Source organism: Rhinatrema bivittatum, chromosome 1, assembly GCF_901001135.1.
Source record: "Rhinatrema bivittatum chromosome 1, aRhiBiv1.1, whole genome shotgun sequence".
NCBI classification, from domain to species: domain Eukaryota; kingdom Metazoa; phylum Chordata; class Amphibia; order Gymnophiona; family Rhinatrematidae; genus Rhinatrema; species Rhinatrema bivittatum.
The window spans coordinates 291,591,514-291,609,353 of NC_042615.1; the positions used below are offsets into that span (position 1 = coordinate 291,591,514).

Below are 17,840 nucleotides of genomic sequence, written 5' to 3' on the forward strand. Positions count from 1 at the left end.
TAATTAGCAATAACATCAATCATAAAGTGTTTTTTAATTTTGTACCTTAGTTTCCCCAAAGGGTTTTCTGGTTTAGAGAAAAACTGGGCAAAGTCTATTGAAGAGGTTATGGGGACAATTTTAAAAGCTAATTCCATGGGTAACACCATATTTGTATTTATATTCCGCTTTATATAATACAGAGAATCAAGGTGGACTCCAAACAGAATAACATGTAACAATCAATGCAAGCAACATAGAAATGGCTTTTTAAAAAATTGGCTTCCCGATATGCAAGAAAACTTGCACATGCTCTGTCTGTTCTGGCTTAAGTTGACCCAGACTGAGTGGAGCTGTTCCCAGGGTGCAGTTAGGGAGGGGTTTGGACTTACACATACACTTTTACAATTTCAAAAGAATGGGTGCAAATATTCACCTAAATTTTCCTCACACATAATAAGCAGGCATATAACGTACGTGGATAAATTTGGTGGGATAATTTTCAAAGAGGACTTATGCACTCAAGTCTTCTTTGAAAATTGATGGAGCTTACCTCATGTGCATTTGCCATCTAATTTAGGTGGGTTGTGATACAATTAACTACTATGAGGGTAATTTTGTAACATTTACATCTAAGTCAGCCGGAAAATGCATGCATAAGTTACACCAATTTTCAAAGCAGACTTAAACATTTAAGACCGCTTTAAAATTTATTCCACTAGATTTACCTACAAATTTTACATTGCGTAAAAGCTCAACATTAATTTGCCATGAAAATCTATCCGAAAGTAAGCATGTTAAGACCAAACCTTTCTCTCACCTCTGTCCCCAGGAACGCTGTCACTCAGTCCGGATATGTGAACATGACATACATGCATCGGGTGGGCACTGTTGTAAAAGGCCATATTTGTGCATAAAACACTGTTTTACCTGTAGAAGTCCCATTTGAAAATTTGCCCCCTAAGTATAGTCTAAATCAATTTTAAGTGTAGTCTTCTGGGAAATTCATCAGATAGACAATTTTGTTTGGTTTCATATTGTTCAGACCCCACAGAATCATCTTGAGCAATCAGGGGGCAATGATCAAACTACCTGGATAGGTTACAGATTCACAGATGCTTTATTCAGATCTGCAAGCTCATTTTCAAAGGGAAACGCCTGGTGGAGTTTCCCTTTGAAAATCTGGGCTAGCACACACATCTCTACACCTGCATTGAAACAGGCACAAAATAGGCACTCAAAAGTATATGTGGAGGTTTCAAACTGAAATCCCTCCCCCAGCATAATCCCACCTATTTTTTAATGCAGGTAGACATGCATGCTCTGCTTCATAGCCTGTATATTTTAATCCACAGTGGGTTGATGGGGAGGGAGGTAATCTTCAAACCATACTTTTGCTCAGCTAAACACATAGCTAATGTAAAAACATTTGATTATTTCCCATGCCATGTTCTTTATGGCATTTGTAGGGTGAATTTCCATAAGGCCCACGTGGTTCTAAATTATATGGGCACCTTTAGTACACATGCTTCACAACATTTTTCAAAGGAAGGCACCCTGACTTGCTTGCCTTTGAAAACTGGCAGCTGCAAAATGCAAGTGCTAAAAGAGCTCACTTCCTTTGCATCTGTTGTTTGCGCAATGACCAAGCAGGAACAAAACCACCTGCAGGAGCAGTTTTACCTCCCTGACCTGAATGCATTCACAGGAATGCCTCTTTTTAATGAATCTAAAGGAATGAACACTGTGGCACCCACTTGGAATCTGAGCCACATTTAAGGGTAGAGGCACAGTTTTCAACCAGGCCTTTTGAAAATTTCCCTCGCAGCAAAAAATTCATATTCTTAAACAGGGACATCCACTCACTCTAGTGCTAAGAGATAATAACTACAAGCGAGAAAAAATTACAGCTACTGTAGATTAACCACCAGTGGAAGGGCCTGCATGTCTCACAAAAACATTGGTTGCTGGTTCTTGTTTCTGGCTGAAATCTTTCCTCTCATTGCCCGTACAAGGAGATTCTCAGGAGGGGGCTCACTATCTCCTGTTTGTAATATTTGCAGTCCCTGGATGACTGCAGCATAGAATGAGGGTGAGTGGGAATCTCCCCACAGAGTTTATAGTGCTCTGTAGAGCAAGTGCAGTCAATACATTATAAGAAATGTATACACAATATTTGTGAAGAGAGATGAGTTCATTGTTAACCACACAGGTCCAGTTCTGATCTGGAGCTGAGATCCGTGGTTTTCAGCAGGCATTGAATTATTTTATGGGTCATTCCATCCTTTGTACTGTACATTGTTCTAATTCTTGTAGAGGGATGTAATCCATTGCATACTCCCATATCCCTTGCCCTTTCTATCTCTTAGTCAGCCATATTTCACCTCTAGCTCCTGGGGGCAGTGGAAGCACGTAAATTAGATGCTTTCTCTAAATAAAACAATGCATATACCAAAATCATTGATTGCTTTGATGACTCTGTATGCACTCTAAAATTATATTGCCCTCTCTCATGGATTAGTCCAGTACACTACAAATCGAAGGTCCTGTCTGCTAAAGGACTTTCCTCATTCTTTGCCTATAGCAAATTCATTTATATATAAGGCCCAAATCTGTGCCATTACAGGTTTTGATACCTCTTATTATAGTGGTATAGGTCCTGTTGGAAACTGGATTTTATGCAAACAGTTATACCATTTATTGGATTGACATAAGAATTAGTTTAACATGTTATACGTGTTTTTCAGACCATATAAGTCTCTTTTCCAGACATAAACAGACCCTTTGGATAATTCTTATGTTAATCCAATTAAAGCCATAGTAGCTATTTGCATAAAATCCAGTTGTTTTTTTTTTCCCCAGAATCAATGCTACTACGGGAGCTCTGCACTAAATAAAGTCCTAGTACTTGGCCAAACAATGCAAACATTCTATGCATGAATGAAATAATTTGGGCCGGGCTGGTGGTTGAGTGGCAAGTGCCACCATGTGGAAGCCCTTGGGTTCAGTTCTCCAGGCCAACTAGTCTTGGAGGTGCTGCGGAAGCAGCGTTCCCAGCCCTTGGAAGTGAGGGAACCCCAGCCAATGTTTAATGGCGGTGCCGAGCGATCAGACACTTAAGGAGCAGGGTGGCAGGGTGCCAGAGGCGAATCCTGGCAAATGAATCCCAGCCAAGGGACTGAGTGGCTAGATGAGCTGGAGGAGGAGAGAGATATAAGTTAGGGAGGAAAACAGAGAGTTGCTCCTGAAGGCTTACGGCCCCATAGCCCAATGGAGGTGAAAGGAGCAAGAGGAAACTGCAAGGCCAAGAATAAATAGTTTAAATAATAAAACAGATTAAATAAAAAGATCATTCTCTTAATAATGTATTTACTTATTTATTTCAGGAGGCACAACCCCCGCCCAGTGGGAAGACATCACTGGAACTACACCGTTAACCTTTGTCAACGATTGCGTTTCCTTTACTACTAATGTATCGGCCAGGTATATTTTCAGACTCTTGCAATATTCTTCGTGTCTATTGTCATTCTTTCTGAGAAAAAGTGCATATTTTTCCTTGAGGAATTATTTGTAAATGTGACCCAGTTACTGCTGAGGGGGCAATTTTCAAACTGCCCGCAGTGCTGCAGAATCCCTGTGTACTTTTTACCCAAAGGAAAATTATGGGTGGGCTTATTCTTGGAAAATCCACCCAAGGAAAAAAAAAAGGACCCAAAGAGATCTGCATCTCTTCTCCTGCGGATACTTTATCTGACCTAAATTAGTGTTAACGTGCGCAATTTTGAGAATCCAAAGTTATGCCTGTAGATTTTTCCTCTGACCTAATCCCGCCCCGGAAACTCCTCCGATTCAAAGTGGGTAAATGTACACACATTTTTATATCTGTGGAAATCCCTTTTGAAAATTGCACTTTGGATTCGAATAGATGTTTTGAAAATATGTTTTATTATATTTAAGTAACTGTAGGCAAAAGACTGAGATTCCATGGAGAAGGAGAGGAACATTTACTTTTTTTTGCTTTAAATGTGGCTGTAACTATGAAACATGATATTTTGGTATTTATTGTAAGGAGCAAATGTGTGCACTGTGCAGTATTTTAGTCCGGTCGGATGAGGCAGAAGAAGACCAGGTATTCTTCTGAAAACAAAGCCAATTTTAATCCATGTGAAAATAGCTTTTCGGATGTAACCCTGTCCTCTTTGCGCTCCTTTCCACTTTTTTTGTGGTATTCTGGTATCTATGCAAACACAGAACATTTCTGAAACTGTGCACTTTCTTCAATACTTGGTGCAAAGCTGCAGTAATATTTGCACGTCCCCTGTGGCAGCTGTATATGGTGACCTTTGGTTAGCCAAGGAAGGTTGTTAGAAGGCTTTTAGGGCCTCTGTTCATAATTTTAGGGCAACTTTGTCCATTCAGATCCGCAAAGAGATGCCTCATCCTGTGGTGTGCCTATTAGGCCAGGTATCCCCTTTAACACCTTGCCTTCAGATGTGGGACTTTAAGGGATAGATTTCATTAATTCACCTAACAACAAAAATATGGGCCAGATTTTAAAAGCCCTGTGCGCGTAAATCCGGCGCGCGCAGGGCACTCGCACGCTGGCGCGCCTATTTTGCATAGGCTGCCAGGACACACATAAGTCCCAGGGTTTCGTAAAGGGGCGGGAGGGGGCATGTCCGGGGTCAGGGGACGGTTCATGGCGGGTCCGTGGCGTGGCGCCGGCCCGGGGACATGGCTGAGGCCTCTGGACCAGCCCCCGGATCGGGTGATGGCACGCCAGCAGCCTGCTGGCGCACGCAGATTTACACCTGCCTCTGGTAGGCGTAAATCTGCCCACAAAGGTAGGGGGGGTTTAGATAGGGCTGGGGGTAGGTTAGGGAGGGGAAGGGAGGGGAAGGTGAGGGGAGGCGGAAGGAAAGTTCCTTCCGAGGCCGCTCTGATTTCGGAGCGGCCTCAGAGGGAACAGGCAGCGCGCGCTGGGCTTGGCGTGCGCAGGTTGCACAAATGTGCACCCCCTTGCGCGCGCCGACCCCAGATTGTATAAGATACACGCGGCTACGTGCGTATCTTATAAAATCCAGCGTACTTTTGTTCAGCCCTGCTGAAAACTGTGCCCTGCCCCCATGCATATTAAGCCCAATTGAGAAAGGGCAATTCTCAGACAGCCCTGTTTACCCAAGAAAATTTCTATTATCATGCAGAAATGGCTTTGCAAATTGCCATCCCCAGGTCTGCAAACGAAAAGGTGGACACCTGCTCCTGAGAGCTCTGTATAGTTATCATACAGATGATGCTTGCCAGGTGGATACTGCAATATCTACAGAGCCATGAAATATTTCAAAGCAAAATAATTTTTTCAAATCAAATCCTTTACATGTAGTATCAAAGCTACTTAACCATTTTTGATTCATTAATTTGAGTGCAGCACCAGAGCTGTCTCACTAGATTTTGCTGCATTGCAGATACAATAGCACAGGTAGAGTACCAGCTGTACCACACAGTAGGCACACTATGCTAAATTAACTCTTCGATATCCTCTTCCGAAAGTAGTAATTGGAAAATATATCATAAATTGTGCTCACACTTAGAGGGTAAATTTAAAACAACTCTTCACAACTGCATACATATGCGCATATAGCTGCATAGAGATCTACAACAGTATTTTATAACCTGCATATATCACATACACGCATATCAAATATGTGTATGTATGCTTACATGTGAATATATGCAATGCATTAAAAGCGAGTATTTCTATGCATTGAACGTACATATTTTTCCTACTAATTTAAAAAATCTATGCACATATTTTATGCTCAAAAATAAATTAGGACTTGCGTAAAACCCGATTTATGCATGCAAGTTGGTATATTTTAAAACATGCACAGGAGAAATAGGAAGGAGCAAGATAAACTAGCCATGCTCTGTCACTCCCTGAATTTTTTCCTCATTATTAGTTTCTTCAATATAATTATGCATCTGAAGAGAAAAGAGAAGGTTAAGACTTTTCCTTCTGAGTCTGTTGTGTGCTGCGGCAGGCCCGCAATGGGCTTTCTCACCTCCAGCATCCGGTTCCTTGACCTGGCCTGTCCTCATTAGCGGTGGTGGGCAGCCGCCTGTGCTCCCGCATCCCCGCTGCCTCCTCGGGTGCTCCCAGTTGCTCTGCGTACCCCTCCAGCTCCCGGGGGTCTCTCCACGTGTGCCGTAGGGAGACGCCGCTATCCAGCATCCTGCCTCCTCCTAGGCGTGCACCCCATTGGCCTTTAACATAGAAACATAGAAATGACGGCAGAAGAAGACCAAACGGCCCATCCAGTCTGCCCAGCAAGCTTCACACATTTTTTTCTCATACTTATCTGTTTCTCTTAGCTCTTTGGTTCTATTTCCCTTCCACTCCCGCCATTAATGTAGAGAGCAGTGATGGAGCTGCATCCGAGTGAAATATCAAGCTTGATTAGTTAGGGGTAGTAGGGGTAGTAACCGCCGCAATAAGCAAGCTACACCCATGCTTATTTGTTTTACCCAGACTATGTTATTCAGCCCTTATTGGTTGTTTTTCTTCTCCCCTGCCGTTGAAGCAGAGAGCTATGCTGGATATGCGTGAACTATTAGTTTTACTTCTCCCCTGCCGTTGAAGCAGGGAGCTATGCTGGATATGCATGAAGTATCAGTTTTACTTCTCCCCTGCCATTGAAGCACAGTGGGAAACTAACGTGTGGCCCCAGATGATAACATCATCGGGCCCCGCTATTTAAGGCAAGGCCTGCTACTCACACCTTGCCTTGGCAATAAGTCTCCATGCTAGTCGTGTGCTCCATGGCTCGTTCCTGGTTCCTGTTCCTGACTTCGTTCCTGTTCCTGACTCCATTCCTGGTTCCTACCTAGCCTCTGCCTTGGACTGATTACTGGCTTTGACCCTTGCTTCCTTGGACTACGCTCAGGACTGATTACTGGCTTTGACCCTTGCTTCGTTGGACTTTGCTCAGGACTAATTACTGGCTTTGGCCCTTGCTTCATTGGAGTACGCTCAGGACTGACTACTGGCTTTGACCCTTGCTTCGTTGTACCTTGCCTAGCACTGCCACCTGCCCTGACTTCAGCCTGTTCCTGACATCGCCTCTGATATCTCTTCGGACTTGGTCTTGTTAGGCTTCGGCCTTCTACTGCCCGGGCGTCATCTATCCTAGCACTCTGGTCCATTATTGCCGCCCGGGCCTCAGGACTTCCGCCTCATCCGGACCTGTCTAGGTCCCTCCGATACCTCTGCTGGTATCTGGCTGCCTACTTTGAACATCCACTGGGATTCATCTGACGGAGGCCTGCCTAAGACCAGCCAGCCCCGGCACCCAAAGGTTCAACTTGTGGGGAACGAGGGCTGGTATTGGCGAAGCTCCAGTCAGCCTCCTTCTCCCGGTCTTCTCCGCCTCCTGATGGTGGGACCCTGTGGGGCTTGTCCTATGGGTAGCATCAACTGCACCTCGGGCTAAGGGTCCACCACCAGCACAACAGAGTCCATACCTTCTGGAGGGCAGTGGGTCATCGACGAGTTTGTGGCTCTTCTGGAAGTATCAAGGATGGGTCTCTTTATTGGGGCTATCAGAGGAGAATCAGCCCCAGCTTATTAAAAGATTTTTCTCAGCCCCCTTGTGCACAATTCACAACTTGCTGAGCGAAGCTCCACTCCCGATGCCTCAGAGTCATGGACTGATGATGTCATCGAGGATGCTGAGATGGAAGGATCTTTGGGAGGTTGTTTAGTCGACACTGGATTTTCTCCTTCTGTGAGGAGGCCCTTTGGTGTCGCAGCATCAGGACTGATGGGTCTTGCTTCAGTTTTTGGAGGTGAGCCCCACTCTGAAGATCACCTTGCTGCTGGGGGCAGTCTGTTTCTCAAGAAGCCAGCAATTGTCACCATGGATTGCTTTTGGGACCTATTGGTCAGGTTTGGAGCAGCTTTCTTTGACTCTTCATTGAAGATCAAGTCCATTTCCAGCAGGCTTGATTCCTTGGTTTCTGACCATGCATTTCAGCAACAGGAACTGACTGGGAAGATTGTAGCTTTGGAAAGTAATGTGAAATCTTTGAAAGCTGTGCATGCTTCTGTTATCCAAGAATTTGTAATTCTCAATAGAAGAGTGGAATTCATAGAAAATAGACTGAGACATTTGAATGTATGCTTTCTTAATTTTCTTAGGGTAGTGGGTGAGATGCCATATCTCTTAGAAACGTCTATTTTGTCTTAATCTCTTCTGCCTTTCAATAAGGTTTATTTTTGCCATCTGGATTAAAGAGTCAGTCTCCCATAGCTAATTTTTTAGAGTCCTCTACTTATGAAATAGCTGAAAGAACAACATTATTAGTGTCTCTTCTGTCTGAACGTGATTTACATTTATTGATGAAGAGCTGTTTCAGGAACATGAATGTTCCTTTTATGGATCAATGCATTAGAATTTTTCCTGATTTATCAAGAGCTACATAATGTAATAATGCTAGAAGTGGCCGGGATCGCTGAGAACAGCAATCCTGGCACAGAGAAGAGGAACCACTTTTGGAGGTAGGGTGGATGGGAGGATGTCAGCCACAGTGGGGGAGGGGGGAACTGGGGGGAAAAACAGCAAATTTAAATTTTCTTTTAGCTGGGAAGGAGGGGGGAGGCCTGGGCCGATGGTGATATTTTTAGGAACTTTTAGTTTTCCAGATTTAAAGGTTCTCAGCAGCTTTCTCAGACCACGGAGCGTGGAGGGTGGTAGATACATGTGGTGGTGGTGGTGGGGTGGACATTGGGCCGAGAGACTCAAAATTTGGTTTTTTTTTTAAGATGTGCTACTTACCTGAAGTTCTCTGAAGATATCCAGGTTAGTAGCGAGTTATCTGGCCACACGAGGCCAGATAACTTTAGGACTAACCTGCTATGTTCAATCAATGGCTGGTTAGGGTTAAAGTTATCTGGCTATATGTAGCCAGAACATTATTTACTTATTTATTTATAAAATTTATATACCACGTATCAATTACTAAGTGGTTTACAATACAAATATTCATATTAATACAAAGAAAAATAAAACATAAACATCTTAATACAAACATATACAATAAAACAGAGAATAAAACAAAAAATAAACCTCATTGCTGCCTGGACACCAGTGACTACTAAAAATCTACTTTTTAAGAAATACAATCAGAGAATGCTACAGTCATGCCTCAGTGAGGGTTCATTTTCCAAAGTATAATCCAAATAGGAATTTAAATTCTCCTTTATCTGGAGAAATCTAAATTGTAAACCTATATTGCTAAGGAGTGTCAAAAGCCTTATTAAAATAGAATGTTTTGATCAGTTTTCTAAATTTTGTAAGCAAGGTTTCTTTTTTACTCTCTAGAGGTAATAGGTTCCATAAAGTGGGACCCTGTATCATGAAAAGCTGCTCATGTGATTTATCAAGGCAAATCAATCAAAAAGAAGAAACATCTAAAAGTAACTGGTTCCCTGACCTTAGTGATCTCATGGGCTGATATAATTTTAAAACTGCATTAGAAACAGTGGAAACAAGCTGATTAATCCCTAAAGATGAAAAATACAACCCTGAGCTTAATTCTCCAGATTATAGACAGCCAGTAGTATCACAATAAAATTGAGGTGATTTGTTATCTTAATGGGAACCCAGCGATTATCCTGACTGCTGAGTTTTGCACATATTGAAGAGCTCATATCGTGGATTGCGGTAAACCAAGAAGCAGAATATTACAGTAATCAATGGGTGTCATGATTACTGAATGCATAATTGTTTTTAAATCATGCTCTTTAAGATACGGACATATCCTACCTATTAAGTGAATTTTAAAAAATGAATTATGAACCAATTAATTTACATGAGAACGCAAAGACAAAGTAATATCCATCAAAACTCCTAAACTTCAAGCTTGTTTCACAATGGGAACTCCCATTAATAATAACGTTAGTTGGAACGTTTTGGTTAGGATTCCTAGGTAAATAAAGAATTTATGTTTTTTTCATATTTAAGGTTCACTTATTTTCTATTAGCCATTGATTGAGAGCCATAATGGTAGTTTTTACTTTCTCTAATGCCATCGAAAAAGAACCTGAATGTCATCCGCAAAAATGCGGTAATTTACATCAAGGCCAGAGAAGTTTACAAATCGGGGCATTGTAAACATTGACTAAAAATGCGGATAGTGCCAATCCTTGTGGCACCCCAGTTTTGACTTCAAATAACAAAGACTCAATATTGGTGTAAACTACTTTCTGATGGCGTCCTTTTAAGAAGGAAGTAAATAAATTGAACACTGTGGGCCTTATTTTCTAAGGCTATCGCAGGCTTGCTAGTGAAGGTAGTGCACGCCTGCGCTACCTAAATCGGGGTGGAGTCGGCCCTGGAAGAGGAGGAGTCGGGGCGTCACCGGGGCCGATTCTGCAACGACGGCGTGGACAGCGAAAAGGTAAGGAGCCTTTTTGCTGCCTATTTCGCGCCCATAACTACACCTTCTATGGTGTAGTTATTGGGCGCGATGCCGGCAGTGATCGCACTGCGGAGGTGTGATCGCTGCGGGCTAGTGCAAGACCGCCCCCCGTTTCAGCCCTCATTATCGCATTTTTCTAAAGTACCGCAGGCCTGCGATACTATAGAAAATGAGGCCCTGTGTTAGCTATTCCAATATCCTTAAGCTTCAGTAACAAAATGTCTTGATCAACAGTATCAAAAGCTGCTGATAAGTCAAGGAGCACTAAGAAAAATTCAGAAACATTATCAAAATCCCTGAGAAATGTATCAAAAATAGAGAGCAACAGAACTTCTGTACTTTGTCCAGCACAGAACCCATAATGATGTAGGTCAAGAATAGCTTGGTTGTCTGAAAAGGACTAAAATTGTTTAAGCACTATTTTTTCTAATATTTTGGAAATAAAGGCCAAATTAAAAATGGGCCAATAATTATTCATGTCTGCAGGATCAAGATTAACTTTTTTAAAGACTGGTTTTATAGTGGCCACCTTCAAAGATTCAGGGACATAAGCTTGGCACAAAGATAAATTAACTAATTTAGAAACAAAAGCTGCATAATCTGCCCTAATACATTTCAAGATCTTTAACAACTGTTGATGAAGGGAACAGCCGGGGAGTAAAAGCAAAGCACCGAAAAAGCAAAAATTAAAAATTGACAAAAAAAAAGTTGAATTAAGCAAATAAAGAATAAAATACGGGAGCTATTAAGTAGACAACGACAGAGTGGTTGCCCTAGAGATAGCGACTGCATAAGACCGTGCATCAGGGGGTTCCTTTGATCAACGGTTGTTAAAGATCTTTTTATACAAGGGAACAAGGTTAGTAGTTGTGTAGCTAATACATTTCAAAGCAGCATTTGAACATCTTAACATTGGACAATAGTTGGTATTAAGTTTGCCAATGATTTCAGTAATTTCACTAGCTGAAGCTTCATCAAATGTTTCCCATACAATAGGATTGTCATCAGGTTTATTGACACTCAAATTATTTGAAAATTGCAAGTTTAATCTTTTGATCTTGTTAATAAAAAAGTTCCAATCTCATTTGCATCGAAGCACGTAGTTGAACATATATTAACATCTCAAGGAGAGATCAATGATTTCATAAATTTGAACAACTCCTTTTTTCTGTATCTACTCGAATTCTATATTCATCAAGTTTAATCAAGAATTTTTCACAATCTAAGGAGGATTTAGATTTTTTCCAGTGTCGCACATATTGGACGTTTATCCTGTTGAATATACTGGACAAGTTATCCAGCTAACTGTAGCTGGATAACTTGTTCTCTCAACAGCCTACTGAATATTGGCCACCTGAATTTAGCTGGATAAGTCTCTAAGGCCTGGATTCATTATTCTTCGCAGAATGATGAATCCTGCGAAAACGGGGGCAGGGGTGAAGGGGGGGTGGGCCTGCGAAAGCCCGCAGCCTTCGCACCATGGCGGTGCGATTTCGGTGACTGTGGTGTGCTGACTGCTGGCTTTCGCATCGAATAGCGCCACCATGAAAGGTGGTGCTATTCGGCGTGCTACTGCCGACGATAACGTTAGTAACATTATTGCCGACAGAGAAGCCACCGCCGTCTCCGCCCCTCCCCACCACAACTCCACCCCTCCCTGCCCCCGATTCCACCCCAATCTAATTTGCATGCTATCGCATGCGATAAGCCTTTGAAAAATAACCCGCTAAATATGCCAGTTTTACCATTTAGAGGAAAACTTTTCATTTATCTATCTAAAAGGCTTTTGAATATTGACCTCAATATTTTAAACAGAATTTTTTTTTTTAAATCAATGCTTTGCTATACCTACATATACATAAAAAGTAAATGGCAGCAGTGAACATCCATTCAGTAAGGAGGCGCCATGGTATGAATGAAGAAAAATACTTACAGAATAAGATTTCCTTTTGTTATATCTAAAACAGGGCTTCCCAAACCTGTACTGGGGATCTCACAGTCAGCTGGGCTTTCAAGAGAGCCACAATGAATAGGCACAAGATTGTTTGAATATACTGTGTTTCCAATTCAACTGGCTGTGGGGTTCCCAGAGCAGGTTTGGGAAGCCTTTGATACAAACATGGCTGCCATGCTGTTCTGATTTATCAAAGATTTTTCTCATAAGCAAAGAAAGGTAGAGAAAATCAATAAATGGATGTGATACAGCACTAGGTTTTGCTAATGGGATTGCATGTCATTTCAGAGTTAGGGCATAATATGAACCCGGTAAAAGTTGAGTTAGCATACACACACGTACTGTATTAACCTCACACGGTTCTTAGAAAAGGTAATTTTCAGAGACATCTCTGTGAATAAAAGAGGGCTTTACCCATGGGAATGGCTTGTTATAAAATTACCTGTCCGGTATGTGCCAAAGTTTACCCAGACTGAGTGGAGGTGTTCTCAGGGTTGAAATTGAGGAAGGGTTTGCACTTATGTACATACTTTTGTGCTTTTCAAAAATATGCACATGCAATTTTCCCAGAATTTCCTGCACACAAATTAGCAGGTATTATTGTGTGCTGGTAGTTTTGGTGGGGTAAGTTTCAGGGCATATAGAAACATAGAAATGATGGCAGAAGAAGACCAAACGGCCCATCCAGTCTGCCCAGCAAGTTTCGCACTTTTTTTTTTCTCATACTTATCTGTTACTCTTGGCTCTTAGTAACCTTTTGGTTCTATTTCCCTTCCACCTCCCACCATTAATGTAGAGAGCAGTGTTGGAACTGCATCTAAGTGAAATATCTAGCTTAATTAGTTAGGGGTAGTAACCGCCGCAATAAGCAAGCTACACCCATGCTTATTTGTTTACCCAGACTATGTAATTCAGTCCTTGTTGGTTGTTGTCTGTATATAGATCCACTTTTCTTCATTCTCCCTGCTGTTGAAGCAGAGATTTATGCTGGATATGCATTGAAAGTGAAGTATCAGACTTTCTCCCCTGCCATTGAAGCAGAGAGCTATGCTAAATATGCATTGAAAGTGAAGTATCATATGCGTATTGCTTTGAAAATCAGTGTAACACATTCATGCATTTACCAGCTCTCTTATACAGGCTGTAACAAAGTTATCCCCAAAATGTTCGGAATTCAAATTCCTCAATATCAGCTAAACTTTGTGTTTTAAGGCTTCACATTCCTAATCATTTGTAATAAGATTTTATGAACCTAGAAAAAATAATGAAATATAGACTAATTGCAAGCCGTATTGAGAGCCAGCACCAGCTCTCATACAGATGGTCTAGAACCCCAAATTCACCAGGTCAACATAGAAACATAGAAATGACGGCAGAAAAAGACCAATCGGCAAATCCAGTCTGCCCAGCAAGCTTCCACACTTATTTTCCCATATTTAACTGTTTCACCAACCACCAACTTCAGGGCTCTTGTTGGTAACTGTTTGATTCAAATTTCCTGCTATCCCCTGTCATTGGCCCCCAAGATCCCCACAACTGCAATCTTAGGGGTACATTTTAAAAAAGAACGCGCGTGCGTACTTTTGTTCGCGCAACCGGCGCGAAAAAAAGTAAGCCGGATTTTAAAAGATACGCGTGTAGCCACTCATATCTTTTAAAATCCGGGGTCGGCGCGCACAAGGCTGCACAAAATCCGGCAGGATTTACACGCGCAGGGCTTTTAAAATCTACGCCTTAGTGTTGCAGTATTGCATTAATTTAGTAAGAAGTGAGTAATTGTAGCACTAGCCCTGAAAGCACTGTCTAATGGTGCTTTCCTTGCCAGTCTGTGAAAGCATTAAAACATTAAAGCAATGTTTCTTAAGCCAATCCTGGAGTACCCCCAACTATTCTGGTTTTCTGTATATCCACAATGAATATGAACAAAGTAAATTTGCATGCACCGCCTCTATTGTTTGCACATCTGTCTCATTTATATTCAGTATGGCTTACCTGAAAACTAAACTGGCCAGGACCAGCTTGAGAAATACTGCATTAAAATACTTCTGCTGTCAGAAACATAAGAATGCTATTTTTGCCATTCTGGGTCAGACCAAAGATTCAGCAAACCAAGCATCCTGTGACAGTGACAATCCAGGTCACAAGTACCTGGCAGTATCCCAAAGAATTGATTTAATCCTTTTTATTAATATCCTGGGTTATTAATGGTTTATGGATTTTTTTTTCCAGGCATGTATCCAAATCCTTTTTAAACCCAGCTACACTAACTGCTTTCACCATCTCCTCCGGCAGCAAATCCCTCACTTTAATTGTGCACTGTGTTCAAAAATACTTTTCCTGATTTGCTTTACATATGCAATCAATTAGCTATGGAGTATCCCCTAGTCCCAGTACTATCTGAAAGGGCAAATAACCATTCCTGTTCCACCCCAATCAAGATTTTATAGACCTCTGTTATATATCCTCTCAGCTGTATCTTCTCCAGGCTGAAAAGCCCTTACTTATTTAGCCTTTCCTCAAAGGGGAGCTTTTCCATCCTCTTTATCATTTTGGTCAATTCACTGTAAATTCTCTACTTTCGCTATATCTTATTTGAGACAGGATAACCAGAACTGCACGCAGTTCTCAAAAGTGTGGTCGCACCATGGATCGAGAGGGAGGCATTATGATATCCTCTGTTTTTATATTGTCTTTATTGATGGTTGCTTCGCACTGGGCTGAGGATTTCAAAATATTGTCCACAGTGATTCCAAGAAGCTTTCCTTGGGTGGTGATGCCTAATCTGGAGTGCAGCATTATCAGGAAAGCTGCCCCACGCCTGCCTTGCTGATAGGCAAACTGAGTTCCGCCTCATCCCTGCACTCTCCAGCTCCATCCTCTCTCTCTCTTCCTCTCTCTCTGAACTTGAGCCCCACCCTGGAAGAGAAACATTGCTGGAAATGGATGGTGCGTTTACCCTCTCCCATCCGCCTACCTGTCTTGGAAGAGAATGCATGAGTGGACACAGCTCAATCTACCCTCCCTCCCCTCGAGGCCCCTCACTCTCCGGTTTCTGTCATCCAAACAGGAAGAGGAGGAGGAGGATGGTAACCTTTCAGTGCCTCTGGTGCATTGTTCCTCCTACTTCTTCCACTGCCGGGGCCGGATGTTGTGCTTTGAACCATGCAGGGGTTCTCAAAGCTTGCCATTTAGACCCCAGCAGAGGAAGAGTGAGGGGGGGGGGGGGGTCCTGGAGAACAGGACGAGAGTGACCCAGGGATTGTGGGTGCAGGGAAGAGAATGAATAAACTAGGGAGAATGAATAAACTAGGGAGAGTGAATAAACTATGGAGAATAAACTAGGGAGAATGAATAAACTAGGGAGAATGAATAAACTAGGGAGAATAAATAAACTAGAGAGAATGAATAAACTAGGGAGAGTGAATAAATTAGGGAGAATAAACTAGGGAGAGTGAATAAACTAGGGAGATTAAATAAACGAGGGAGAATAAACTAGGGAGAATGAATAAACTAGGGAGAATAAACTAGGGAGAGTGAATAAACTAGGGAGAATAAACTAGGGAGAATAAATAAACGAGGGAGAATAAACTAGGGAGAATGAATAAACTAGGGAGAATAAACTAGGGAGAATAAATAAACTAGGGAGAATGAATAAACTAGGGAGAATAAATAAACGAGGGAGAATAAACGAGGGAGAATAAACTAGGGAGAATAAACTAGGGGGAAGTGAATAAACTAGGGGGAAGTGAATGAACCAGGGGAAGAGGAGGAATAAATGAGTAAACCGGGGATAGGGGACAGTGAACCAGTGTAAGTGAGGGGTTTGGGAGGGGGAGTGATCCAAGGTGACTGAAGGGTTCATGGTGGGGGAGGGACCCAGGGTGAGTAAGGGAATTGTGTGGGAGAGAAAGTGAAAGAGGAAGAGTGATTGGGGTGGGGGGGGGGGAAGAGTGAGTGAACCAGGGGAAGTGGGGGGAGTGAGTGAATAAACTGAGGATGGGGGAGCTAAAGAAGGTAAGTGAGGAGTTCATAAGGTGGGAGGAGGGAGTAAACCAGGGTAAATGAGGGTTTGTGGGGATGGGGTAGTGAACTAGGGGAGTGAGTGGTTTTTGGGGGGTAAACCTGGGTGAAGTCTTCATGAGGGAACCAGGGGGAGGGAGGGGGAAACAAAGTGATCATGGGGAGGGGTAGGGAACCAGGTTGAATGAGGGGATTGGGTGGGAGAGGAAGTGAAAGAGGGAGAATGAGAGGATCAAAGGGGCTTTAGAAGGGATGATAAGGGAAAAGGAGATAAGATGTGATTCTACTGCCACATATTCCAAACATATGCACATCCTACCATCACAGTATTTCCTAGAGATGTGAATCGTGTCCTCGATCGTCTTAACGATCGATTTCGGCTGGGAGGGGGAGGGAATCGTATCGTCGCAGTTTGGGTGTTTAGAGTATCGTGAAAATCATTAAAATCGTGAACCGGCACACTAAAACCCCCTAAAACCCACCCTGACCCTTTAAATTAAATCCCCCACCCTCCCGAACCCCCCCCCAAATGCCTTAAATTACCTGGGGGTCCAGCGGCGGTCCGGAACAGCCTCCTGCAATTGAATCGTGTTGTCTTCAGCCGGCACCATTCTGCGCCGCCATTTTGCAAAATGGCGGCGGCCATAGACCAACACGATTCGACTGCAGGAGGTCGTTCCGGACCCCCGCTGGACGTTTGGCAAGTCTTGTGGGGGTCAGGAGGCCCCCCCAAGCTGGCCAAAAGTCCCTGGGGGTCCAGCGGGGGTCCGGGAGCGATCTCCTGCCGCGAATCGTTTTCCGTACGGAAAATGGCGCCGGCAGGAGATCGACTGCAGGAGGTCGTTCAGCGGGGGTTCCAGACTTTGATCACCTTACTCATCGCTTCCTTTTCCAAATCATTTATAAATATGTTAAAAAGCACAGGTCCCAGTACAAATCCCTGGGACAGTGCACCATTTTCCTTTCTCTTTTGAAAGAAATAATCAATCCTACACTCTTTTTCCTGTTGTTAGCCAGGTACCAATCCACAGTAGGATATTGCCTCCTATCCTGTGACTTTTTAATTTCCTGATGAGCCTCTCATGAGGAGCTTTGTTAAATGCCTTTTGAAAATTCAGATACACTATGACAACCAACTCACCCCTGTCCATATTCTACTGGTGTGTATTAATAGTGCTCACTGGGGCCCTGTCGTAGAGCTCAGGCATCTTTATTTTATGCAGACATTATTTTTTTGTAGCAATAAACCAGGCAAATGAGCCCTCCAGTGATGTATACAATAGTATCTCATCGAGCTTCACTAGTACTAGTACAGGATTTCCAAAACATCCATTTGGTAGCTTTAATAAAATGACTTCCATATGGGAATCCCAGCATAGCACTTTTATTTATTTTATTTTATTTTTTA

General features: G+C 42.7%; 1 protein-coding gene across 1 annotated transcript in view; it reads left to right on the forward strand.

The window, feature by feature from the left end:
• Nucleotides 1–17,840, forward strand: part of ANK2 (ankyrin 2) — a 573,506-nt gene that overhangs the window by 437,976 nt on the left and 117,690 nt on the right. Inside the window, 1 exon segment of the mRNA XM_029608082.1 lies at nucleotides 3,366–3,462. Within this exon segment, the coding sequence (XP_029463942.1) occupies nucleotides 3,366–3,462 (97 nt within the window).